Genomic DNA, 25,856 nt, shown 5'->3' with positions numbered 1-25,856 from the left:
GTAGATTATGCAATATCTTAACTTGTTTTCATCATTTAATTCTATATTTTTAAATTTGTTACTATCATATATTTTGCATATAATACATACAAATACAAATACAAAATAATGCAAAACATAAGGTTTTGTGCTCTACATAACTTCTTTCAAATGGAGCCTAAAAAAAATATTACTGCCGATACAATTATACACCCAAATTCAAACAAAAGAAATCTCTGGTAAAATACAAAAGACAAAACACACACAGTATTCAAATAAAATACAAAAGATGGAAAATGGAAAGAGAAATAAGAAAAAGGTTAGGGCTGAATGGTTTACATAAGTTACTTAAATACTAATACAACTTATTACCTAATACTCAATACCCTGTTAGTTGTTATTAATATATATATACACACACACCATTTATAGGATTACGATTTGGCTTATCTAAAAACCCTAGTCCAAATCTGACTACCTAGCCCATAAGTAGGTGAATCGGATTAATTGAATGCTTTAGCCCTTCAGCAAGTTGTGGAATCAATGATGAGGTTTCATGCCAGTAAGCCCCATTATAAATAAAAAAATGTGGGCCCCATATATTTAAATACTGGTGTCGAACCCTATCATTGGTTCCATAGCCCGTTGAACAACTAAAGCATTTAGCTAAACCTTGCTCTAAACAGGTATATTTATGCTTTTGCTAGTTATTTATTTATCTATTAGCAGTTTGTATTTATAGTTAGGGTAAAATGCAAAAACCTCCAATGAAGTTTCTGGCAATCTTAAAAACCTCCCTTATAGTTTCACTTCAACAAAAATCTCCCCTCGATTTTTTGAAAAAATCAACAAATATCTCCCTTCCGTCAATGACCATGACGGAAAACGTTTAGCCGATCGTCTTTTTTTCAAAATACCTATTTTACCCTTTTATGACTTAATTTACAACTTTTTTTACTAAAATACCATGTCTATATATTATATACTCTTTGCCCTCTCTTCTTATCCCAACTTCGCATTTTTCTATTTGAATAGAACCGAAGAGGAATGAACCCAGGAAGGACGAACTTAGTTTCCCCTTCTCCACTACTTCCAAATATCACAAGCCTGCCATCACCAATGACTATAGTAGTATGACTCTCACGAGGGGAAGGTGGGGTCTCTTCACATTTGGGTTGGGTGCATTCTTCTGTTCTAAGATCTAATATATGAAGGTCATTTACCTTCTTGGAGCCATTGGTACCTCTAAAACAATCATCCTAGCCCTTAGGGCTGTTCATAAGAAGGTCCAACCCGACCAAACCGACCAACCGAACCGACCCAATCCAAGTCGACCGGGTTTTCATCAGCACGGGTCAGTTTTGGGTTGTGCAAATTCTTAAACCGATGATTCGGGTCGGTTTCGGTTTTCACACAAGAAAACCGAAACTGACCCGAATTGAACCGACTTAGTTCCTAGTTCAAACATAAAGTTACAAAGCCCATTAGGCCACTTAGTTTTTGAATGGTTGCAAGAAACTTTGGATTAGTGAATGGTGATTAATGAACAACTTTTGTGATTAACTTTTTATTTAAATTTTATCATAGGAGATGGCTGAAATGATGTTCAATTTATGACTGTTTTTAAAATTAGCAAGATTTTATCACAGGGATGAACTTAGAACTGAAACCGACCCAACTCGACTCAAACCGACCAGGTCGATTTTGCTTAACATTGGATCGATTTCAGTTTCTATGTCAAGTAACCCAACCAAGTCGAGTCGATTGGAAAAATTATAGTAAATCGACCCAACCCAACCCGTGAACAGCCCTACTAGCCCCACTAGTACTGCACTGTGGTTGTCTTTTGTACCAGACTGTTGACTTGCAGTTACAAGGATGTTCCATGCCATTGTTTCAAGATGAAGCATGAGAACATCATTGAAAATGTAGTCATCAACAAACAACCTTGAAACCGAAATAAGTAGAAGGAAAAAATAGTAGAAGAAATAAGAATGTAGATTGCAAATGGAAGGTGAACTTTTAGTTATTCGAAAGGAAATCTAGATTTTCTCTATTTCAGAACAATCCTAAATAGGTAATTTGCTAGAAAAAATAGACCACGGTTGTCGTCCGGTGAGTGGGAGATGACTAGGCATCCAGAATGTGGTTGTACTTTCTTACTGGAGCTTGAGGAGCTTGGTTTGAACGTACTTTTCTGCAAAGGTTTCTAGAATGTGGTCGTATTGGCCATGTAGAGTGCGTTTAGGGGTGGTGGGGTTGGCGAGGGTGTTGATGGGTTAGGGTTGTCCGAGGGTAGGAGACGTTGCTGCTATTGGGTTTTCTGTTGCTGTTGTTGTTACAGCTTGAGCTGTTTCTTCTTGAAGACTTCCCACCACTTGCTAAGGAACTTGGTGGTGCAACAGGGGATTTCGAAGGCGATTTTCTTCTACTTGTTGTCGTACTTGTCTTTGAGAGAAATGACGATGTTCTGTTCTTTTGGGGTCAAGGAGCCTTTCTTGATACCAGGTTTGAGATAGCTCTTCCACCGCTCGAGAGACAGGATTTGGCGTCTCGGTCCAGGGGTTTGCTCATGCATTGAGAGATGAGGTAACATTCCTTTGGTCCATATTGTTTAACGTAGGCATGGAGGAGTTTGTCTTCTTCGGGTTGCCAACGTTGCCTTTCCTTCATCTCCTAATCAGCATATCTCCTGCTGTTGCAACTTCTTCTTTTCTGAAGAAGACAAAGATAATAGTTCACCACTAAGCCCACATTTTTTTTTTCTGTTTCCCTTTGGCTGATGTAGAATTGGAAGTATGGGATTTAAACTTTGGAGTTAAATCAAGAGGGTCAAGACATGAGAGAAGGAGAGAACTAGAGAAGTGATGAGATAGTAGCGAGGGTAGTAGAGGGAGATGGGGTAGAGGAGGCATCAAAAGGGATGGAAAAGACGGGACGAGAGATAAATGATCAAATACGGTATTTTTTCAAATAGGTTATATGAATGACGTCTAAGGGTAAAAATGTAATTTTACACGATATCTGTCTTGGTCATTTATGGAAGGAAGGTATTTGTTGATTTTTTTTGAAAATATAGAGGAGGTTTGTGCTAAAGTGAAACTATAGGGAAGATTTTTATGATTATCAGAAACTCCAGGGGAAGTTTTTGTATTTTATCCTTATAATTACGCATAGACCTATTCATGGGTTGGGTAGCCCGACGGGCTGGCCCAGCACGGTCTGATATAAGTTAGGCTTGGGCAAGATTTTAGGTTTGCGGGTTTGGGCTCGAACCTAAAATATCGGGCCCGACCTTTTTTTTGGGTTGGGCTCGGGATTTCTCAAAAAAGCCCGGCCCGAGCCTGAGCTCGACTTGATAATGTATCATATTAATAAAAATATATTTTATATAATAAAAATGCATGTACATATATATAATACATTTTTCTTCTTTTTTTTTCAAGTAATAATAAGACTTTTTATTATTTTTTTAGGTTTTGAGGTATAAATAAATCAACTTTTAATTGAATTAAAAAGGAAAAAATCTTTTTTTTTTTCCAAATTTCTAACTGATTTTGGGTTTAGGCCCGAGCATCGAACTTTATATGAGGCCTGGGCTCGGGCTCAAGACCTAGGGCCGATGGTTGGGCCGGACTCAGACTAGGGCCTGAAGATATTCTGTTGTTAATGTAGAGGCAAAACCCGGTCTGAACCCGGCCCGTGAACAGGTATAATTACGCATGCGGGTGCATTTACAAGTTGAACGTAGGCCATACATATCTAACGTGCCCACAGACAATATTACAGTTGTGTGGTAGAAGATGCATTTTGTAAGTGGTACGCTACAAAGGAATGGATTTTTTTAGCATTAATTCTCTCTCACTTGGCGGGCTCGGGAAATTTTGGTAGCGGAAGCCAAAGCCAAAAAGATGGATTCTTATAAGCAAACGCAAACCTCTAAAACCCTTTCGACGTTGTTCCTTGATCTTCAAGATATATTTATATCTACAGTCCATAGTCATGGCATATCGTTATCGATCTATCTCAAAACCTGCTCTCAGCTTTATGAAATCGGCCATCGGCAAACCTACCAGCAAGCCTATTAATTCGATGCGCATTCCCCGCCCATCTCCTACTACTCTGAGGCAATTCCTTAATTTTTCTCAAACTTTCATTTGAATTTTCGTCAATCTTGTGGGGATTGACCGGGACCAAAGTGTCAATCAAGGCAAAATACAGGATACTGAACGGGAATTTTCCCTTTTTATTTTTTCAGGTTGCATTCTGAGATGGGTTGCATTCAATCTCTCCTTCCCCTCTACAGTGCTGTTTCTTCGGCGCGTCTGACTTCTTGCCTCGGCATTGACTCGAGGAGTTCGAGGTCGTTGTCTCAGGGTATGCTTTGTACTGCAAACCCAGGAGTTTGATCCCTATCTTTGGTATTTGTATGTATAAGAAACTTTCTCTCCAAGCGTTGTTTGATGTTTCACTTGGTTACTTTTATTTTTCTTATTCCATATTTTATGCAAACTCTTGTTTTTTCTTAATCTGATATCTTTGGTCTTCACTGAATGTCCTCGTGTTTCTTTTCATTATTTTTGATTTTTGTTTATTATTTCACTATTACTATTTCATTCGTATTTCATTACCTTAGAAATTGAGTTACGTAGGTGGATTGGCTTGTATACACTAACCAGAATTTATGTCTACACAAGAGTTGATTTTGATGGATTAAAGGTTGAATGGGGCTGCTGGTATCCTTTGATATATGTGTATCATCTAAGTTTTGTAGCCTCAGTCATCTTTTTCCTGAAAGTTGAACAGAACGATGGCTCGGAGGTTCTTGAGTATGTAGTTTGACAACATATTTATGATGACATTGTTATTCATTTTCACAGAAATCCCAATATACAAGTCCAAAGCTTAATTAGTTTAATGAGGTATATTTAGTCCAATTGAGGTTTTGGGCATATTGGCAGTTTTCTTATGGCTGTTTAGAGCATTATTATAAAAGGAAATCAGGGATTATGTTTCAAAGCAATGCTCAACCTTTTATGCTCACAGCCTCAAGGTGCTTCACACCTTGTGGTGCCTTAAAGATGTAATATAGATAAATTGAGAATTAGGTTTTTGTATTAGTAGTTGTTATGTGATCAGGAGTTTCTATTTTTTCCTTGGGTCTAAGCTAAAACTTGAACTTTGGGATTTAATGCCTCATAGGTTTCTAAGTCCTTTTGAAGTTCTTTTAATCTTCTAGGGATTTTGTTTCACATTGAGAGTTAATCTAATCGGTTCTAAAATGTTTGTACTTTGTAGATATTGCATGGAGTGTAGTTTTTCTCTATGAATTATTTCAGGTATTTTTTTTTGTTAGGATTGAAATTGGTTAATTTTATCACTTTTTCATCAAAATAGATGACTAAACGCCTCTAGTTTCCATTTGGAAATAAATGGAAAGGTGAATTTTAAAGAACTCCTCCATTTGTTTCAACTTTCCTATACTTTTGCTTCCTTTGATCCATTCTTCTAGGGGGAAACTGAAATTCATGAGGCTTCTATCCTATGCATCCTAAGTTTTAGCACTATGCTTTTCTTCGCACCTCTTTGATGCCCAATAAAAGAATCTTGTAAATGATTCATTATGCTTGAGCTATCCATATTTTAAGGTCCTGTCTGTTGGATAATTTATCCTTTGTCCTTTCTTTCTGGAAATTTCTTATTCTTAAAGCAGAGGAATAGGGATACTTTCTTTTGCTAGTAGGATGCCTTAGGTGGGGCAGGATTGCAAGAATCCAACACAAAATCCACATTTGTGCTTGTGCTAGATAAGGTGTGGCTTCTCCTTTGGATTCTGCATAATCTAGGAATTGACTACCTTAAAAAGTTGTAGTGTTAGGGGTTGTTTGATAACAGCTGAAATTGCTGAACTGAATGGCTTCTACTTTGTGTTTTAGTGAATAAGTTATTAAGGAGGCTGTCAGCTCTTTAATGGCTAAAGCTGAAGTTAGGTTGACAAATATTCTCTCAAATATTTTATCATTTAATTAATTTATTTGCTAAAAGAAAAAACAGTAAATTATTCAGTTCAACCATTTTCAGCTGTTACCAAAAGGCCCCTTTGATACAGGTTCTACTTCTAGTGATGATCCCCTTAGGCTGTGTTTGGTTTGAAGCTAGCGGTACAAGTTTCCCTTCCTTTCACTACCTTTTCTTTCTAACCAAATACAGCTTTATGGTTACTGTTCTAATAAACGAGCATTAGGAAGTGCTACCTTTGGCGGCACTTACATATTTTTGATGTCTGAGGTTTGTCTTGGACTATATTGATAATTTGTAGACTGTAGAGTTTACTTTGTGAGAGTAAGAGAGTCAAATGAAGAAACACTTAAGAAGTACTTCTATTTGTCATCCTAGAAGTTGTCTGTGGTGTAAAAATGGGTGATATTTGCCTCAGTTTCTATCAAGATCAATATAAGCACTAAATGAGCTTAGAGGAAACATATGGCCTTGGTCATGTTGGTTAGTGAGAGAAATTATGCAATTGGTGGATGATAATGGTGATTGAGTGGATATTCAAGGACTAAAAAAATTGTTACATGGACTTGGAAGTCAGCCTAATCTCTTGCTTTTAAGGTGGATACAAGTATTGGCTTTCAGCAAAACTAGTGAAGTTGATTCTTAATTTGGATGTCTTTCAAACTGAAAAATCAAAATTTTGTGAGGAAGTTGATTTATCATTTTCATATCATCTTTTTTGTGGTCATATATAGGTAACTTCCTGCTTGTCAAGAAAGACAAATGCAAGAATAAAAATATATAAGCATGTACAGAGGCATGGACATCCTAATATAGGGGACTAGGGGTAGATATGTTTTGTTTTAAGTCTTGGTTGGTTTTGGGTTTAGATTGTGTGAGGTGGAGTGAAGTTTGTTTTCTTATTCTCTTGGGTGACTACTGGTTGCCTTTCTTGTACTTTCTTTTTCTTTTTAATAAATTTTACTTTTACTACAAAGAAGATTAAGATTTGAGAAGATGAAAGATGACTTAGAAGACATTGTTCTCTCTAAGTCAATCTCTTCGAATGTGGTAGCATATGCTGGCATAATTCTTTAAGAATTACTGAATTAATTTGATTCATTAGCAGGTCTAACCTGCACAATTATGTTCTTTCATTTTTCTGGTCTCCTACTTCCTTATCCAAGGAATGGACTCTTGGACAGGAACAGGATTGCTTCCTGTCTTTTAGCTATTTATCTTTGAATCAAACATCAGTCTATTGTTTTTTTTTTTATTGTTGTTCTACGACGTGTAACCATGGGTATCGTTTTTGAGACACAATTGTGAAGCATGAAACATATCCCAATGAACAGGGAACAAGAGACAGGACTACCCTGCTTTCTTATTTTGAGGATTGAATCTTGAGCTCCTTTGGTGAAATGACTTTATGTATTTAACAAATTGTTGAACTTCTCAAGATTTAACAAATTGTTGAACTAAAACCTGAAAATGCAAGATATTACTACTCCATGGTGTTCTGGTTGTGCATGGGTACGAGCAATAGAAAAAAGATGATAAAGATACTGCTGGAACACATGCATGTTATTTTCTCAAGGGCCATTACTTCGTGTAATGGCAAAATCTCAGGCTGACATGTGTCAGAATGCGGGCCCCAATCTGAGGGTGACCACTTTGTACTAAAAAATGCCAAAGTTTAGGACCTTACCCAGTTCACCCCTCCCAAATAATGGCCTTCACTTCAAAATTTATCTCATTCTTCTACAGAAATTAACTAATAAAGTAAAAAGTGTTTTCATTTTGTCTAAAACATGGACCATCTATCTATTTTATCTTGGTAGGCAAGGACATTCAATAAATTAAACAGAAAGATCTGTGGTGAAATCTTAGTATTTTTCTCTCAATTTCAGTTGGTATGTATTTAGGATGTGTTGGACTATCCTATGTAAGTGGAAATGGAATTTCACCAGGGGAATCCTTTTCTGCTGATTCTAAGACCCATAAAATGCGAATCCGTTGATTATGTGTTTCTGTTGTTTGGATGCTAGTTGATGTAGGGTGATTTAGCCCGACCTCGTAGCACAGGGACACATGGACATGACCTGGCATAAGTGGCAACTCAGCACGACAACCTGGCCACAACTTGGCATAACAAGCTCGCCGAAGCCCGGTTGAACGACTCAACAGGTGTGGCAACTCGCTGGGAAGCAAGGCCAAACTCACCCTGAGCCCTAAGGATGGAGTGCCTCGAGCTCCCTCCGTGCAAGGGGACCCAAGCTCCCCTTAAGTCCTGAGCTCTTCCTAAGGGGTTTCGAGCTCTCCCTCCCTAAGAAGGGAGCACCCCGACTTTTGGCTAAGTGTTCTGAGGGAGAAACACTTTGGGACAGCACCGTCGACACTCCTGTTCATACTTGCTTAAGATTCGCCCCTAGTGTGAGCACCTCGGCGTACCTCGGCACCTCGGTGCAAGGTAACTCAGCCCAGGCGGTTCAGTGCAAAGTAGCTCGGCAACCTACAGGAAAGATTTGCCTGACATCCGTACCTGCCAGATCTAGTGGCAGTGGCCACGTCTCTCGCCAGGCAGCGTCGTGCCTGCCATCTCTGAAAAGCATGGCACGCTTGACGAGTCCGTACCCTGCAGTAGCAGCCTGCACCCGCCACCTCATCCCTGGCAGTAACGGCTAGGGCAGTGGCAGTTACGCCTGATGTGACTAAGCTTTGGTATAAAAGGACCCCGACCCTCGTGAAGCAAAGGTATTGAAGCTAACACTTTTAGCACTCTTAACTCTTTGTGTTTTCTTTGAGTTTTCTCAGAGCTCTAACTTAGCCATCGGAGTGTTCCCGTCGGGAGAGCTCCCCGGGAATCTTTCACGTTCCTCTCTGTTTCAGGTGTCGTCTGTCATAGCTAGGAGCCAGGTTTCAACCAGCTAGGAGTGCCCAGATTGTGCTGCATCATTTGGCACCGTCTGTGGGAATCGCTTCAAAAGGCATTCCTCTAAATTCTGTGCAACTTTCCCCAAAGAACTCATCAGCATCACCGAAACCCATGGCTTCCTCCAGCAATGCCAGACGCCGAAACATCTCTGAGGAACAACCCCAGTTTTCCACTGTCTGCATCAGACAGTTTATCGTCCCCCTCTCCGCGGACGGAGTCCCCAGTCTGAACGTGCCCTAGACAGTGGCACCTGTGACTGTTCCACTCCCCTCTACAGTCGGAACAACCTTCGCTAAACCCACCATTCCCCCTGTTGTGGCCAGCCAAGGTCAGCTTGAGGATCTGATGCAGTGCATGCGAGCCATGCATGCTTAGATGCAACAGTTCCAGCAACTCCGGTTTCACCAGCAGCAAGTGCTGCACCAGGTTTCCCAATATCAGTATCAACAACAGTTTCCTTCACTCCCTCCTCGGCATCCAGCTGCACAGCCAACCAAGCCTCACCGCCGAAGCGAACTTCCTTCCCGCTGAGGAGAGACCTCGGTATCGTCCCTTGGAAGAAAGGAGAGACCACCTACCCCCGCCTCGTGGCCTGCAATTAGGTCGGGAGCTTCCCAGCTAGTTAAGCCCGTATCACCTTAGCGTTCGTAGTTCAAACCACCACTTGTCGAAAATCGGTTCGAAGTGCTGGCCGATGACCTAGGATAAGGTCCCTCTGTTCGCAGCTATTGACAGCAATCCGAGCCTTTCCCTGGGTCCATCGAGCTCAGTAATACCGAGGCCAGCAACACCAACGCCGAGTCGGCTAAGAAGCAGCGAAGGCTTCGTCGAGCTCGCCAAACTGCCACCTGCGACCTACCCGAACTCAGAGGTAAGGTAGAGGTAAGCTCGAGCGAGGTAAAAGCTACTCCACTTCTTTCAGTTCCTTCCCCCTGCCACCAGAGCTCCTTGCCGTCCCCATGCCAAGGGACTTCAAATTCCCCCGCTGGACAAGTACGATGGATCCTTTAACCCCAATGATCATGTGAACGCCTTTCAGTCCTAGATGCACCTGGCAAGAGCTAGTGAATCTTGCATGTGCGTGGCATTCTCCACCACTTTCAAAGGAGTAGCCCGCACCTAGCATCGAAACTTCGCACTAGGTTCAATAAGGAGTTGGGCGCAGTTCATACAAGTCTTTACCTCTCACTTTGTCACTAGCAAGAGATGCCCAAAAACTCAAGAGAGCCTCCTTGGCATAGTTCAGAAGGAAGGGGAGTCCATCTGAAGACAAATACCTTACCTGGATCCCCGCAGTTCGGCTCACTGCGGCCAAGCGAGGCATCACCCACAAAGAATTCAAGTGGCACGTGGTTGTCAATCAGCCGAAGACCGTGACCGAGTTCCTCAAACTCGCAGATCGGTTCATAGGGACAGAGGAAGAGATCCACCAGAAGGGCGAGTAGGCCCTTGAGAAAAGAAAGAGGGAACCAGAGCCCCCAACTCAGGGTGACAGCAAGAAGAAGTAAGACCAAACTCGGGGGGCAAAGTCAAATTAGCCTTTCCGAGCTCTAGCAGCAGAAAGGGACTACACACCCCTCAATGCAAAGCGGGCCGAGATTCTTATGGCGATCAAGGATGCCCTGTATGTGAACTGGCCACTTCTTGGCTGAAGGCCGACCCTAATGTTAGAAATAAAAATTTGTATTGTAGTTTTCATAGAGATCACGGTCATAGTACTGAGAATTGTAAAATCCTCTGCGATGAGATAGAGGAACTCATCCGTCGCGGATATCTAAGAAATTTTGTACAAAACAATAATAATAATAATAATAAAACAGGTTGGCAGGGGGAGCAGAGTAAGGATGCTCCCATTCTAGCAGACAAGCGGAGCAGCCGCAGAGGCAGCCTCCCTATGAGAGACCAGTTCGATGGACTATCCATGTAATTGTTGGAGGATCAATTGTCGCGGGCTGCACCTCAGCTACAGCTCGGTCATCAGCTCGCGAGGTCGCCAGGGAAGAATAGAATCCCCCGAAGCGGCCAAGGATGGAGGAACCAATCTTCTTCACAGAGGACGACGCGCGAGGGGTCCATTATCCCCATGATGACGCGTTTGTCATAAAGATAAAAATCAACAACTTCGAGGTCAGGTGTGTCCTCGTCGACTCGGGTAGCTCGACGGATATCCTCTTCAAAGTAGCCTTCGGTCAACTTCAGCTCGAGGAAGGCGACCTGAAGCCTGCAAACACTCCATTAGTGGGGTTCAACGGAGAGGAGGTCAGGCCTTTAGGGAGAGTCACTGTGCCTATGGAGGTCGGCACCTGGCCTAGCGTGGTAAGGCTTAACCATGAGTTCCTGGTGGTCGCGACTCCCTCCCCGTACAACGCAATAGTAGGTCGGCCCATCACCCATGCCTTATGAGCAGTAGTCTCCACCTACTACCTAGCGATGAAGTTCCCTACAGACTTCGGAGTCGGGGTGACGCGAGGCGATCAGTGGAGCGACCCGCGGAGCGAGCCGCACCCACCGAATAGACCATCTCCATCCCGGCTTCGGTAGAGGACCTAGCTCGGGTACTTCAGATCGACGCTTCTATTGAGGAGCCTCTGCGGTCTCAACTGGTAAGTTTCTTACTTGAAAATTTAGATGTTTTTACATGGTATGCGGTAGAAATGCCCGACATAGACCCTAGCATCATAACTCATAAGCTTAATACTGATCCTATAATTAGGCCTATTAGACAGAAGAACGCAACTTAGCCCCAGAGCGATGGAGGGTAGTCGTCGAGGAGGTCGGGAAGTTCCTTGCAGTCGATTTTATTAGGGAAGTCCATTACCCGAGTTGGGTGGCCAACCCCGTTCTGGTGAAAAAGGCTAACGGTAAATGGTGCATGTGCGTCGACTACACCGACTTGAACCGAGCTTGTCCAAAGGACTACTTCCTACTTCCCAAGATCGACCGTCTAGTGGACGCGACCTTGGGGCATGAGTTGCTGAGCTTCCTGGACGCCTATTCGGGTTACAATCAGATCAGGATGGACCCGGCTGATGAAGAGAAAACTGCCTTCATAACCGAGCTCGACCTATGTTACAAGGTCATGCCCTTTGGGTTGAAAAACGCTGGTGCCACTTTTCAAAAACTTGTAAATAGATTGTTTGAGCCATTAATTGGCAAAAAAAATAGTGTTATGTAGACGACATGGTCGTCAAAACTCAATTTTCACATGATTTAATAGAAGATTTACATTCAACTTTTGAAATTCTGCATAGATTTAATATGAAGTTAAATTCGAACAAGTGTTTTCGGTGTCCCCTCGGGTAAATTCCTAGGGTACATCGTTAGCCGGTGCGACATTGAGGCTAACCCGGGCAAAATTAAAGCCATCCTAGAAATGAGACCATCTCGGAAGTTGAAGGAGGTTCAGAAGTTGAATGGCCGGTTAGCCACTCTGAGCCGTTTCATGTCCAAGTCAGCAGATCGTTGCTTGTCCTTCTTTAAGGCCATAAAAGGCAAAGGCTTTGAATGGATCGAAGAGTGCCAGCTTGCGTTCGACAAGCTCAAAAAGCACCTCGCCAGCATCCCGGTCTTAACCTGACCTGAAGAAGGTGATCTTTTAGAGCTATACATCTCAGCAGGTGACGAGGTGGTCAGCTCGGTACTAATAAGAGAAGTAGATCGGGTCCAACAACCCGTTTATTATGTTAGTAAAGTGTTGCAGGGAGCAGAGACAAGGTACCCAGAGATAGAAAAGTTAGCCTATGCACTGGTCATAGCAGCTCGGAAGCTTTGCCCGTACTTCCAAGCTCACACCATCGTTGTCCTTACCAACAAACTTCTGAGGCAAGTCTTGCTCAAGCCCGAGGTCTCAGGAAGGTTGACAAAGTTGGCCATCGAGCTTAGCGAGTACGAACTCTAGTACAAGCCGCGAACTGCTATCAAGGCCCAAGCCTTAGCAGATTTTGTCGCAGAATGCACCTTTAGCTCCGAAGTCCCCAGGTCGGTAGAACACGAGGCTCCAAGTGCAGGCGAGCCCGGGGTTCCCAGACTGGTTGAGCTCGAGTGTCGTGAAGTAGCAACCAGTGTGGCGCCTCTCCTAGTTAGGCTCAACGCGAACTGGGACGAGCAACCCTGGATCCTTCACGTAGATGGCTCGTCAAACCAGCTGGGCAGTGGAGTTGGGATCGTTCTGTACGGGCCAAGCGGTATGAAATTGAAGTATGCACTACGCTTTGAGTTCGCGACATCCAACAACGAAGTAGAGTTCGAGGCGCTACTAGTTAGGCTGGATCTGGCAAAGGAAGTGAAAGCCAAGCACATTGTCGTCTGCAGTGATTCCCAACTCGTGGTCAACCAAGTTACGGGTGAGTACGAAGCTTGCGAACCAACCATGATAGCTTACTTAGCCAAAGTAAGAGAGGCCTTGCTCAACTTCCAGTCACACTTCATCTGAAAAATCCCAAGATCAGAGAACGCTGAGGCCGATGCCCTATCCCGGTTAGCCAACACTAGTGACAACACCATGAGAACTGTGTATATAGAGAACTTGCCTCGGCCTAGCATTCTCAAGGGGGCAGAGGAGGTCGCTCCCGTCATTCAAGCAGAGCCGAGCTGGATTGATTCGCTCGTGAGTTTCTTGCTATACGGGACCCTCTCCGCAAATTGTAATGCCGCCAGGAGGGTAGAGCATCAGGCAGCCAAATACGTCATGATAGACGAACGACTGTACCGAAAATCCTACACGCTCCCCTATATGTGCTGTCTGCGGCCCTCTGAAGCCGAGCTCGTCTTTCGCGATACTCATGAGGGCCTATGCGGTAGACACTTGGGAGGCATGGCCCTCGCTTGGAAGTGGGCGCTCCGCGTCAGCGACTTGGTTCTCCGAAAGGTTATGGTGCCCAAGCCTGGTGTTGGTAAGCTCGGTCCGAACTGGGAAGGACCTTACCGAGTGAAGTGAGTGCTCGGGGAAGGAACATACAAGCTCGAAACCCTGGAAGGGAAACAAGTACTTCGGGCATGGAATATTGTCAACCTGAGGCAACATTATCTATAAATGAGTCACTCCCAATGCCGAGCTAACAAAGACCTCGACGCAATAAGACCCAGTCACTTCTATGACATGGGCGAACTCCAAGAGCAGACCACGAGTCACTCCTAGAGCCTAAGGGCCAAAATGCCGAACTAACAGACTTCGGCCTAATAACCTAGTCGCCCCTATGACACGAGCGAACTCTAAGGGTGGCTGAAGCCACTCCCCCCGGCCAAGGGGCTAAAATACCGAGCTAACCAAGGAGCTCCGTACCACAGTGCATAATATGTAAAGAACGCAAGTAGATCGGTAGATTCCACGATGCTTAACTCACCTCGGCGTACAACCAGAAGATAGTTCGGGCATATGCTTTACTATGTCAATTACTTCGGTGTATGTCATAAAATCCACCCCCGCGAGGTTCTAGGAGACAACTCGGGGTGGCAACGGTTGAGAAACCCTACTTCGTATGCTTAACTGCGATAGCTCGGATAAAACAGATACTTTGGCGGGCAACAACACTTGGCAAAGAAAAAAGTTGATTTCATTAACAAATTAGTTTTGTACAATGAGCTTGACAAAAGGAAGAAAAAAGAAAAAGAAACTAAAACTGAGCTTGCAGGCTCAAAGTACAAAAAACAATTACTTTGGGGGCTCGTCATCTCCGCGCGGGACCTCCTCAGAAGCTTTTGCCCGGTCGGTGACATCTGCCTCTTCATCACCATCCTCTTTGGAATCCGGATCTTCTGTAGCTTGACAGGCTATCACATATGTGATCCGTGAGGTGGTGATGGCGCTCGTGTCAAGCTCGGGGTATGTATGCCTTATCAGCCACCTGCTGAGCTTGAATCCCTTACGATAGGCCTCCCCCAGAACAACATCAAACTTGTCCAATTGGATGTACTCCGTGACAACCTTGATCTTTGTCTCCTCTATGGCTTGAGTAAAGATCTCGGTCTTCTCCTCGATGTCAGCCTTGAGGAACTCCACCTCGTGCAGAAGGGCCTTCTTGTCCTCCTTAAGGCCTTCTGCCTTTGCTCTGAGGGCGTCCAGCTTGCCCCTCAGCATGGCCTTCTCACGTGCCAACTCTGCTTTGAGGGCGTCCATCTCGCCCCTCAGCACATCCCTCTCACGTGCCAACTCCTCTGCCATCAGTGCCACGATGACGTTCTTCTGGGCCACGACGTCACTCTCCAGCCGGTGAATCAGGCCGCGAGCTGCCCTCAGATCAGCATGGACTGCGCGGGATGACTTCTCGCCGTTTAGAGCCCGCTTCAGGTTCCTCTCGGATTGAAGAGTCAGGGCATGCACGACAGAGTTCGCTTGACCAAGAAAGTTGGTTAGCACTGAAGAAATGTATGTATATATGAAAAGAGGGTAGAAGAGAGAGAAGGGACAACTTACGACCATGGTGTGGGTAGTAGCTCGGACTTCGAGTTGAGCAGGGGTGAGATTGGCCCAGATTGAGACTTGGCATAAACAACTTCCTTGCTCTTCCGAAGGCTACACTGGGTGACCAAGATACTTTGGGCCCGTTTGGGCTCCTCAAGCTGAAAACCGCCGTCTCAGCTGTGTGGATGGGCTCGACAGAGACCTCAGCTATTGCATCGGCAGCCCCGGTGACGACCTTAGGCTCAGTTGCTGCCTTCATAGCAGGCTCAGCCGAGGTCTTGGGCTTCCAAGGTGGTACGAACTCCTCCAAGTCGATGATCGGAGGAGCATCAGGGAGCTCGGGCTCAGAAGAGGGAGCCAGCGGAAGCTTGGGCTCGGGAGCGGGGGCCGACGGGGTCTTAACGCGAGCTCTCTTAGCAGCCCGCTTATTCCTCCCCTTCATGTGGTTGAAGAGCTTATCCCCCTTGAGTTTCTCCGCTTCCATGGGACCTGCAACAAAGCTCGACATTAGTAAACTCAAAAATAAAAGGAGGAAGAAGGTGCAAGCCAAGTGACTAAGGTACTAAGACTACCTACCCGGGCTCAAGCTGGCCTGGATGAGCTTGCTCTCGACGATATAATCCTTGTAACTAAACCCGAGCTCAGCCCACGACTGGAGTGTCTCCCTTGTCTTCTTATCAAGGATGATGCCGGGGTCTTGGATAGCCGCCCTCCATTGAGTAGGGAAGGGCCACCCCGCAGGGTTTCGGACTACGAAATAGTCCTGCTTCCAAGCCGGAATTTTGCTCGGAAGCTTGTGCAACAACTTGAAGCCCGAGCGAGGGGACAAGTAGTAGGCCCTCCTGTGCTCGGGGAGAACGCATGAAGCGCTTTTCTTTATGGTGAGGATGGAACAAAATATGTCCAGGTTCAGGGGGAGGATGTACTTGTAACGAAGGGAGATGGTCCCAACGACGTTACGGACCAAGTTCGGGTGGAGCTGGTCTATTGTAACGTTGAAGTGATTCAGGACCTCCACAATAAGTGGGTGGAAAGGAAGACGGAGCCCGACTATAAGCTGCTCCTAGAAGATCACGATCTCATAAGGGCCGTGTTCCCATGGGAAGTTACTCGCAGGTAGACTGTAGGTGTATTCCCTGGGCAGGTTGTACTGCCGGATGAGGTAGCGAAGCCTCTCTAGGGTCATGGTGGAGGGGCCGAATCTGTCCGGCATCCGATCTCGGTGAGAGGTAGACGCCAAGTTACCCGAGGCCTTCCGCGCCTTGGGAGATTGGACTCTAGTGGGATCACCCTGAGCCGAGGTACCCACCTCGGGCTCATCTAATTGGCTATCAAAACTAGACATAATAAAATTGGAAGGAAAAGAAGCTAGGGTGACTCACCAAAGGAAGATGACCGAACTAGGGAGAACTGACTCAAGATGGAGGCTTTGGACGCGAGCTCAAGACTAAGGCTGAGGATTTGTGGTGAAGGAAAAATGGCCAGGACCCCTGCTATTTATAGCCACTGTACGCAGGCACCAACAGTTGAGATCAAAGCGATCCGATGGTCCTCATGAAAACCGGTTGTGCGACCCTCGAGGTGAAATCAGTTTAGTGCATTTTTTGATGTCCGCAAAGTCCATAAGTTGGGTGACGTCTGCGCGTAGACCGTACGTGATCCGATCTGCGCCTGGTTGAGCCGAGCAGTGAACCGGTCCAACCAATGAGCTGGCGGACAAGAAGGCTTAAGCCCCGAGCCAAATCCACCCGACAAACCATGGACTCTCTGCGCTGGGTCAAAACCCCGAACACGGGAAGTGGGGGGCAATTGATGTAGGGTGATTTGGCTCGACCTCGTATCACGAGGACACATGGACATGACTTGGCATAAGTGGCAACTCAACACGACAGCCTGGCCACACAAGCTCGTCGAAGCCCGGTCGAACGACTTGGCAGGTGTGGCAACTCGTCGGGAAGCAAGGCCGAGCTCACCTTGAGCCTTAAGGGTGGAGCGCCCCGAGCTCCCTCCCTGCAAAGGGACTCGAGCTCCCCTTGAGTCCCGAGCTCCTCCTAAGGGGTTTCGATCTCTCCCTCCCTAAGAAGGGAGCACCCTGACTTTTGGCTAAGTGTCCTGAGGGAGAAACACCTTGGGACAACACCGTTGACACTCCTGTCCATACTTGCTTAAGGCTCGCCCCCAGTGTGAGCACCTCGGCGTACCTCAACACCTTGGTGCAAGGTAACTCAGCCCCAAGCAGTTCGATGCAAAGTAGCTCGGAAACCTACAGGGAAGATTTGCCTTGCATTCGTACTTGCCGGATCTGGTGGCAGCGCCCACGTCTCTCGCCAGGCGGCATCGTGCCTGCCATCTCTGAAAAGCATGGCACGCCTGACGAGTTCGTACCCTGCAGCAGCAGCTTGCACCTGCCACCTCAGCCCTGGCAGTAACGGCTAGGGCAGTGGCAGTTATGCCTGATGTGACTGAGCTCCGGTATAAAAGGACCTCGGCCCTCGCGAAGCAAAGGTATTGAAGCTAGCACTTTCAGCACTCTTAACTCTCTGTGTTTTCTTTGAGTTTTTTCAAAGCTCTAACTTAGCCATTGGAGTGTTCCCGCCGGGAGAGCTCCCCAGGAATCCTTCACATTCCTCTCCGTTTCAAGTGCCGTCTATCACAACTAGGAGCCAGGTTTCAGCCATCTAGGAGTGCTCAGATTGTGCTGCATCACTAGTGTTGTATTTTTAGGATCTAGTCTTTGGATTCCACTTCCATTGTTTGGATGTATAAACAGAGTAAGAGGCTAATGGATTGACTGCAAAAGGTTTTTAGAAATTTACTTAAGAATGGGGATTTACACATATTTATATGAAAAAAGGGTGTCTAGACTGAAAAGCTTCACATGCGCATGGGCAGAGAGAGGGGGGTGGGTGGGGGGGGGAGGGAGGCTGTACAACAATGGTGGCCATGCATATTATTTGGTTCTTACCTGGCTTGTCACCAAAATGGGCTTGCAAAGCATATTTTGTATGTCCCTCACCTAATTCTGGGTGCTTCTTACCCGGCATGTTGCAAACTTGCAATGTTTTGATGGATGAACTTTGAATTTGATGTTGGACAGATAATGTAATCTAAAGAGCTATACTCGAAGTAGCAAGGAAGAGAAGAGAACCACAGAACTGAAGAGAATGTCGAACTGTACTATCTAGTCGACCAGTCCTTTATTTATAGATGAATATAGTACAAGGTACAAGAAATTACTGGGATGCCCCTGATTAGTGATGGGACACCCAGATGACTAAATCATTAAACAGGATTAGGCCCATTAACACAGGCCCAGTTACAAGATAAGTTAAACATAAGAATGGGCTAATAAGAACTCTTATCAGCCGAGCATCACTCTAACATTCTAACACTCCCCCTCAAGCTAAGCATGAATATCAATCATGTTTAGCTTGCCAAGTATGTCCCTGAACTTCGTTGATGCCAACCCTTTAGTTAATACATCTGCAATCTGCATCTCTGATGGAGTATAAGGCACACAAAGTTCTCTTGAAATAATTCTCTCTCTGACAAAGTGTCGATCAATTTCAATATGTTTTGTCCTGTAATGCTGCACAGGATTGTTGGCAATGTTGATAGCAGTTTTATTATCACAATACAGCTTGAGAGGACCCTCAGTCTTGATACCAAGCTCATTAAGGAGAGTCCTGAGCCATAAGAGTTCAGCAACCCCGTGTGCCATAGCCCGGTATTCTGCTTCTGCACTTGATCTAGCCACAACATTCTGCTTCTTACTACGCCATGTGACTAGGTTTCCTCCCAAGAATGTACAGTAACCTGAGGTTGATTTTCTGTCTCCAACGGACCCAGCCCAATCAGCATCAGTGTAGGCTTCAATTTCAAGTTTGCTGTTTTTTCTAAATAGAATTCCTTTCCATGGGAAAGTCTTCAAGTATCTGAGGATTCTTTCCACTGCTCTCATATGAGGGGTCTTTGGTGAGTGCATGAATTGACTGACAACATGCACTGCATAGGCAATGTCTGGCTGAGTAAGGGATAAGTATATCAGTTTTCCTACCAACTTTTGGTACCTTTCCTTATCACAGTATTCCTCACCCATTGATTCTTGTAATCCATGGCTTGGTTCTATTGGAGTGTCTGCTGGCCTGCACCCCATCATGCCCGTTTCCTCTAGGAGATCTAGCACATACTTTCTTTGACATATGTAGATTCCTTCTCTTGATCTAGCAACTTCAATTCCAAGAAAGTATCTCAGATTTCCCAGGTCTTTGATCTCAAATTTTGAGGCTAAGAACTCCTTCAGCCTCTTCATCTCTTTCACATCATTTCTAGTAATCACCATATCATCCACATACACAATGAGTGCTGTAAGTTTGTCATCTTGTCTCCTTGTAAACAATGTATGATCTACACTGCTCTGAGTGTACCCTACTTTCTTCATGGCCAAACAAAGTCTCTCAAACCATGCCCGGGGAGATTGCTTCAAACCATATAATGCTTTCCTTAGTTTACATACCTTCTTTCCAACATCATATCCAGGTGGGGGTTCCATGAATACCTCTTCATGAAGATCACCATTTAGGAAGGCATTCTTCACATCCAGCTGATGAAGTTCCCAAGAGAATTTTGCTGCTAGTGACAGTAGAACCCTGATTGTGTTGAGCTTTGCTAATGGGGCAAAGGTTTCCTTGTAGTCAATTCCTTCCTTTTGTGTAAATCCCTTTGCCACAAGTCTGGCCTTGTACCTCTCAATTGACCCATCTTCCCTGTGCTTTACTGTGAATACCCACTTGCACCCAACAGTGCCTTTCCCTTCTGGCAGGTCCACCAATTCCCATGTCCTTGCTTTCATTAGGGCTTTCATCTCCTCATTCATGGCTTCTTTCCACCTTGGATCAGATGCCGCCTCTGAATACCTGGAAGGGACACATACAGAGGAAAGAACAGACACAAATGAATGATAGGCAGGGGATAAGTGTGAGTAAGAAACATAATCGGCTATGGGATGCCGAGTGGTACAAGAACGAACAGGCTTACGAAGAGCAATAGGAAGATCCAAATCTGAATTGAGTGAATCAGAATTACCTTGGATTGCAGAGACAGATTGATTTGAGTTCAACTGGTTGCAAGCATGAGGTTGAGGGGCCTTCTTCCTTCTACTGTATGTAAGTATCTCTTTCTCTTGTTTACTGGAACCTTCAGAAGCATCAGCCGAATCTAGAGAAGCAACTGGCACAGTGGAAGTCTCATTAGGTTGACCCGGAATGTTACAGCTAGTAGTAGTGGAAGGTGATGAAATGGGAACAAAAAAGAAGGGAGAATGAGAATCCTCTTCCAACCCACTACTCTCCCCCTGAAGAGGATTCTGAGAAGACTGGAAATAGGGTTGAGACTCAAAAAAGACTACATCCCTAGTGACATTTTTTTTGGAGTCAGGATCATAACACTTATACCCCTTCTGCGTAGGAGAGTACCCCAAAAATATTCCCTTTGTAGCCTTAGGATCCAGCTTGGTCTTCTTTGGATCTTTCACATGTATGAAGCATGTACAACCAAAAACCCGCGGGGGAAGAGGAAATTCTGGAAGAGTGGGACACAGAACAGAGAAAGGGGTCTTCATACCCAGCACCTTAGATGGCATCCGATTTATCAGGTATGATGCAGTGAGAACAGCTTGAGACCAATATTGCTTGGGCACATTGTGCTGGAAAAGAAGGGCTCGAGCTGTCTCCAATAGATGCCTGTTCTTGCGCTCAGCAACCCCATTTTGTTGAGGGGTGTAAGCACATGATGATTGATGTAACATGCCTGCATCTTCCATGAATGAGTTCAGGGATCTTTCAAAGTATTCAACTGCATTGTCTGAACGGAATTGCTTGATCTTTTTATCAAATTGTGTTTCAACCATCTTGCAAAACATCATAGTTATCCGGGGAACTTCTTCACGTCCTTTCAACAGATAATTCCAAGTGCACCGAGAATAATGGTCAATAAAACTGATAAAGTAACGGAAGCCATCAATGGAAACAATGGGTGAAGGACCCCAAACATCAGAATGAACCAAATCAAAAGGGGCTTGAATTTCATTACTAGAAATTGGATACATTGATCTACATTGTTTTGACATTTGACACACATCACAAATTAAACTCTGACTCGGAATGCCCTTACGTAATTCGGGAAACAACATTGCTAAGGAAGAAAAGGACAAATGACCTAGCCTAGCATGCCACAAGTGCAGCCTAGCTATTGACTCCACAGTTTCCGGACTAGTAGTAGAAGCTTGCAAGGCTGAGCTGACATCTTCATCAAAATAGTAGAGGCCCCTATACTCATGACCACTCCCAATCGTTCTCCTCGTCAATCTGTCCTGGAAGACACAATGAGAAGGAAAGAAAGTTATACTGCAGTTCAAGTTTTTTGTAAGCTTTGAAACAGACAACAGATTTGAGGTAAGACTAGGAACATGTAGGACTGATTTAAGAGAGAGATCCTTGCTTAGGTCAACCACCCCCTTTCCAGAGATGGTGGAGAGGGACCCATCAGCTACTCTCATCTTATCCTGGCCAGACAACAAATGATATGTGGAGAATAAGGAGGACATATGTGTCATATGGTTAGTGGCTCCGGAATCAATCACCCAAGAGGTAGAATTAATGGAACTAGATGCACTAAATGCAGAGGTTGTACCTGATTTGGCAAGAGAGGTGGAAGCTAAAGAATTGTTCTTCAGACGGGCTAATGCCCGACTGAGAACCTCTACCTCACTAGCTGTGAAGCCCAAAGTACTTGGTTCAGAGGAGTCGGCAGCCTGCCTTGCGGTGGAAGATGACACTGTCTGAATACTCTGTGAGTTGTCACTACTGTTGTTGGTGGCAAGATTCCCACTTGCTGTGTGGCCCTTATGTTGCCTTTTGTCATTTCTCAGAGCAGCTGGCTTCAGATGAGGGTACATGACCCAACATTTCTCCTTTGTGTGTTTCTCACCACCACAATGTGTACACTTGAGGGACTTCTTGTCTGAAAATCTATTCCCCTTAGTGGAGACTAAGGCTGAATGTTCTCCAGGTAGTTCTGTTGACTGTGTCTGGGAGTCAACTTGCATCTCCTTTCTCCTTACTTCTTCATTCCTCACCAGGTAGTAGACATGGTGAAGCTCAGGTAATTCATCTCTCCCTAGAATCTGTGACCTTTTACCTTCATATACAGGGTCAAGACCCGCCAGAAACTTGAAGGCTCTGCCCTCCTCAATCTGCTTATCATGCCTCCCCTTATCATTAGCATTTTCCCAATCCAAAATCAAATGGTGGTCAAGCTCTTCCCAGAGGCCTTCCAGTGTTGCAAAGTAGGTTGCCACGGACATGTCTCCTTGCCTTAGGGCTGCAATGTCTTGGTTCAGCCTGTAGATTCTAGCATTGTTCTTTTTCTGGCCATATGTCTTAGATATTTTCTCCCAAATTTTAACAGCTGTGGGGAAGTGATGAACAGTTTTGGCCACCCTAGGAGTCATAGAGGCCAGCAACCAAGACATGACTGTGGCATTTTCCTTGCGCCACACGGTGTATTCAGGACTGCCAATTTCTGGTTGTTTCTTGTCTCCATCCAAATAGCCTGTGAGCTCACGAGAGGTAATGAACAGCATTGCTGAGACAGACCACTCTCTGAAGTTATACTCATCTAGCAACACACTTGTAATCTGCAAGCTGTGCAGATTAGGGTTTTCCAGGTTTGAGGACCTTGTAACAGGTCTGTTATCTCTAGAGGAAACTTCACCGGATAGTGAGGACATCCTGACTTCAGTCCAAGAGCTGTGCAGATTAGGGTGTTCACAGTGCTGGTAGAAGTGTTCACAGTTCGGGTACTGTGCAGTGCTGTTTAGGATTGGTCGAAGTAACTAAACCAGTTCACAGTGCTAGTAACTGAAGTTACTTCAGTTAGGGCTTGTTCTGCAACCTGAAGTAACTGTGCAGTGCAGTAACTGAAGTTCACAAAGTAGGACTGATAACTGACCTGAAGAGAATCTGTAACTGAAGTTACCACAGTTCTACCCAAGTCTTGCTGGGGCACGAAGCTGCAACTGTAGAGGAAGCTCTCCCCCTTTCGGCTAGTGCTACGACTGCTGAAATCAGTCCTCAACTAGGTCTGTCCTATACAGACCTCTCTTAGTAGCCCAATAGCTACTATTTGCTGGAGATAATCTAGTAGGACATCTACTTCTGGGTCTTACTTCCCTTGAGTCCTACAACCAAGAGAAACCCTAGGTTCGAACTTGCTTTACTCTCTTACACTCCTAGGTCTTCACTACAACAACTCAGAAAAGGAAGAGAGAAGATGAAAAGACAACAAGAGAAAAGAGTGCGCCTGCTGAAACCAGGAAGGAGCTAATGCTCTGATACCATGTAATCTGAAGAGCTATACTCGAAGTAGCAAGGAAGAGAAGAGAACCACAGAACTGAAGAGAATGTCGAACTGTACTATCCAGTTGACCAGTCCTTTATTTATAGATGAATATAGTACAAGGTACAAGAAATTACTGGGATGCCCCTGATTAGTGATGGGACACCTAGATGACTTAAATCATTAAACAGGATTAGGCCCATTAACACAGGCCCAGTTACAAGATAAGTTAAACATAAGAATGGGCTAATAAGAACTCTTATCAGCCGAGCATCACTCTAACATTCTAACAGATAATTTTCTATATTGTAGGTTGATCCTGTGATATTTAGTGTTTTGGCAGTTTAACCCATGTAGGACTTGAATGCACAAGAATAAATCCTTGTATTGATAACATGATGCTCTAACCAGTTTAGATAATATGTTTTATTAAATATTTTGTCTCTCAATATTTGCATATTCTTTTGTATTTAGTTTTTCACTTGATTTTTTTTTTCAAAAGTGGCAGCTCACTTCATTCAGGCATGCACCTTTCCTCACACCTTCGGCTCTAGGAATCCCTTCTGCTTTAGGTTGTCGTGCTTAGATAAGCTTCAGCATTTGTGCTTTTAATGCCCCAATTTCAGGCACTGTTTTTTGGGCTTAAAAGTGTTTTGTACTTTAGATTGTTTTTAATAGAAACACTTGCCAAACACTTAAAACATTTTTTGTCACATATTTGTTTACCACAGCCTAAAGCTCAAAAGTAGAAGCTTATCAAACGTTGCCTTAGTTGTCTTCTTACTTTGCCAGGGCATGCACCAATTTTTGGTTTGTGGTTTTACAAGGGAGGGGTAGCTGTAGAATTTGTGACACAAAGAACAAGGGGATTTGCCCTTTGTGCCTGAGTAGTCGGGCAGAAGTTGTGGCGCATCTCTAGTGATTGCTGCTGTGGGTTTTTGTGAGGCCATGTGCCTAGTTGGCACAGGTGGAGTAGTTGAAGCACAAATAATTGAGACCTTTTGCACTTTTTTAATGGTTTTGCTAATAAACTATCGCCTACTTATTCATAGTCTTAGTGTGCCCCTAATGCTCTTCTCAGAAAATAATTTTTATACCATTGCTGAGTGTTGTTTTTTCAGTACAAACGTGCTGAGGATTTTCTGATTTGGTCATCTTAGCTAACAGCCAAACCTCTCTTTGTCAATGTGAGATTTGAAAGATGCTACTCTTCTTAACTTAATGGAATCTGATAGGCATGGAGGTTTTCTTATCTATTCATACTGTTAATATCTCTTCGTTCTCTTTTACCTTCATTGTTTCTACAAGGATTTAGCTATGTAAATGCAACTTGTACCAATATCCCCCTCTTTTTCCTTCTGAATGCTTGTTAGGATTACAACTCATTGTGCCGGGATAAGAGATTGGGGTCGGTAAGAAGCCAGTGGTAATTGTAGAGAAAGAAATTATATAACGAAGAGAAGGAGCGAAGAGAGAGCAGGAGCCTTGGCATCGGATTTGATTTGGCATTAAGTTCTTTGACAATTCTCTAATGTGGAAACAGAGCTTCCAGTTCCAGCACATGAAGTTGATTTTTCTGGTTTTTTATTTATTTTGACATCAACGAGTCTCTTTCCTCTCCTCTGTTATCAGTCTTTTCTGAGCGGTGTCATTTACTGTGGAAGAGCTAAATTTCTGAACTCCTGATAAATGGATGTTGAACAATGCTTTTTTACTTACATTTCTGAGCATGATCATTGGATACCGAGTGGGCTATGGTGTACTGGGTTTTTGACTTGTAGACCGGTGTGAGTATCCCGTGGATATGGATGGGTGGATAAGCATACATGCCCATGCACATGAACGGATATGCTATCATCCGTAGGTGCACGCTAAGCCACTCAGAAGAACTGCTCGTGCTCGCATCCCCAATGGAATCCGTCCTTTTGGGATATAATTATAGGAGTGGTCGACCACGTGAAATGCACGTGCAAAGTGGGTTTTGATTTTTGAACAGGTCGGGTGTGGATGTGGTTTATCGGCCAATCCCTCTGGAGTTTGAAAGGAGCCTCGGTCAATGTGACCATTTTCCTCTTTTAAAATAACACTAATGATCATAAATTCAGAATATATTAAAATAGCATGGTGCATGTGAGTCTGTTGGTTGTT

The 25,856-nt window shown here is 44.4% G+C and overlaps 1 protein-coding gene across 1 annotated transcript; it reads left to right on the top strand.

Annotated features, from left to right (window-relative positions):
- Window positions 1-3,850: 3,850 nt before the first annotated feature.
- Window positions 3,851-25,426, top strand: LOC148842551 (protein NONRESPONDING TO OXYLIPINS 2, mitochondrial). The gene is made up of 3 exons (XM_088958249.1): window positions 3,851-4,106; window positions 4,238-4,406; window positions 25,082-25,426. Exons 1-2 carry the CDS (start codon window positions 3,982-3,984, stop codon window positions 4,386-4,388), a joined length of 276 nt encoding a protein of 91 aa, XP_088814375.1. The 5' UTR covers window positions 3,851-3,981; the 3' UTR covers window positions 4,389-4,406; window positions 25,082-25,426.
- The last annotated feature ends 430 nt before the right edge of the window (window positions 25,427-25,856 follow it).

The sequence above is a fragment of the Nelumbo lutea genome, chromosome 8 (assembly GCF_056320005.1).
Source record: "Nelumbo lutea isolate HS-2025 chromosome 8, American lotus-T2T, whole genome shotgun sequence".
NCBI lineage: Eukaryota > Viridiplantae > Streptophyta > Magnoliopsida > Proteales > Nelumbonaceae > Nelumbo > Nelumbo lutea.
This window is presented reverse-complemented; position numbering and strand designations above follow the sequence as displayed.

Bases quoted from the DNA above. Each gene is read 5' to 3' on its own strand.
- LOC148842551 (XM_088958249.1), top strand. From the start codon at position 3,982: ATGGCATATCGTTATCGATCTATCTCAAAACCTGCTCTCAGCTTTATG. The intron at 4,107-4,237 runs GCAATTCCTTAA...TTATTTTTTCAG, and splicing joins CCATCTCCTACTACTCTGAG to GTTGCATTCTGAGATGGGTT.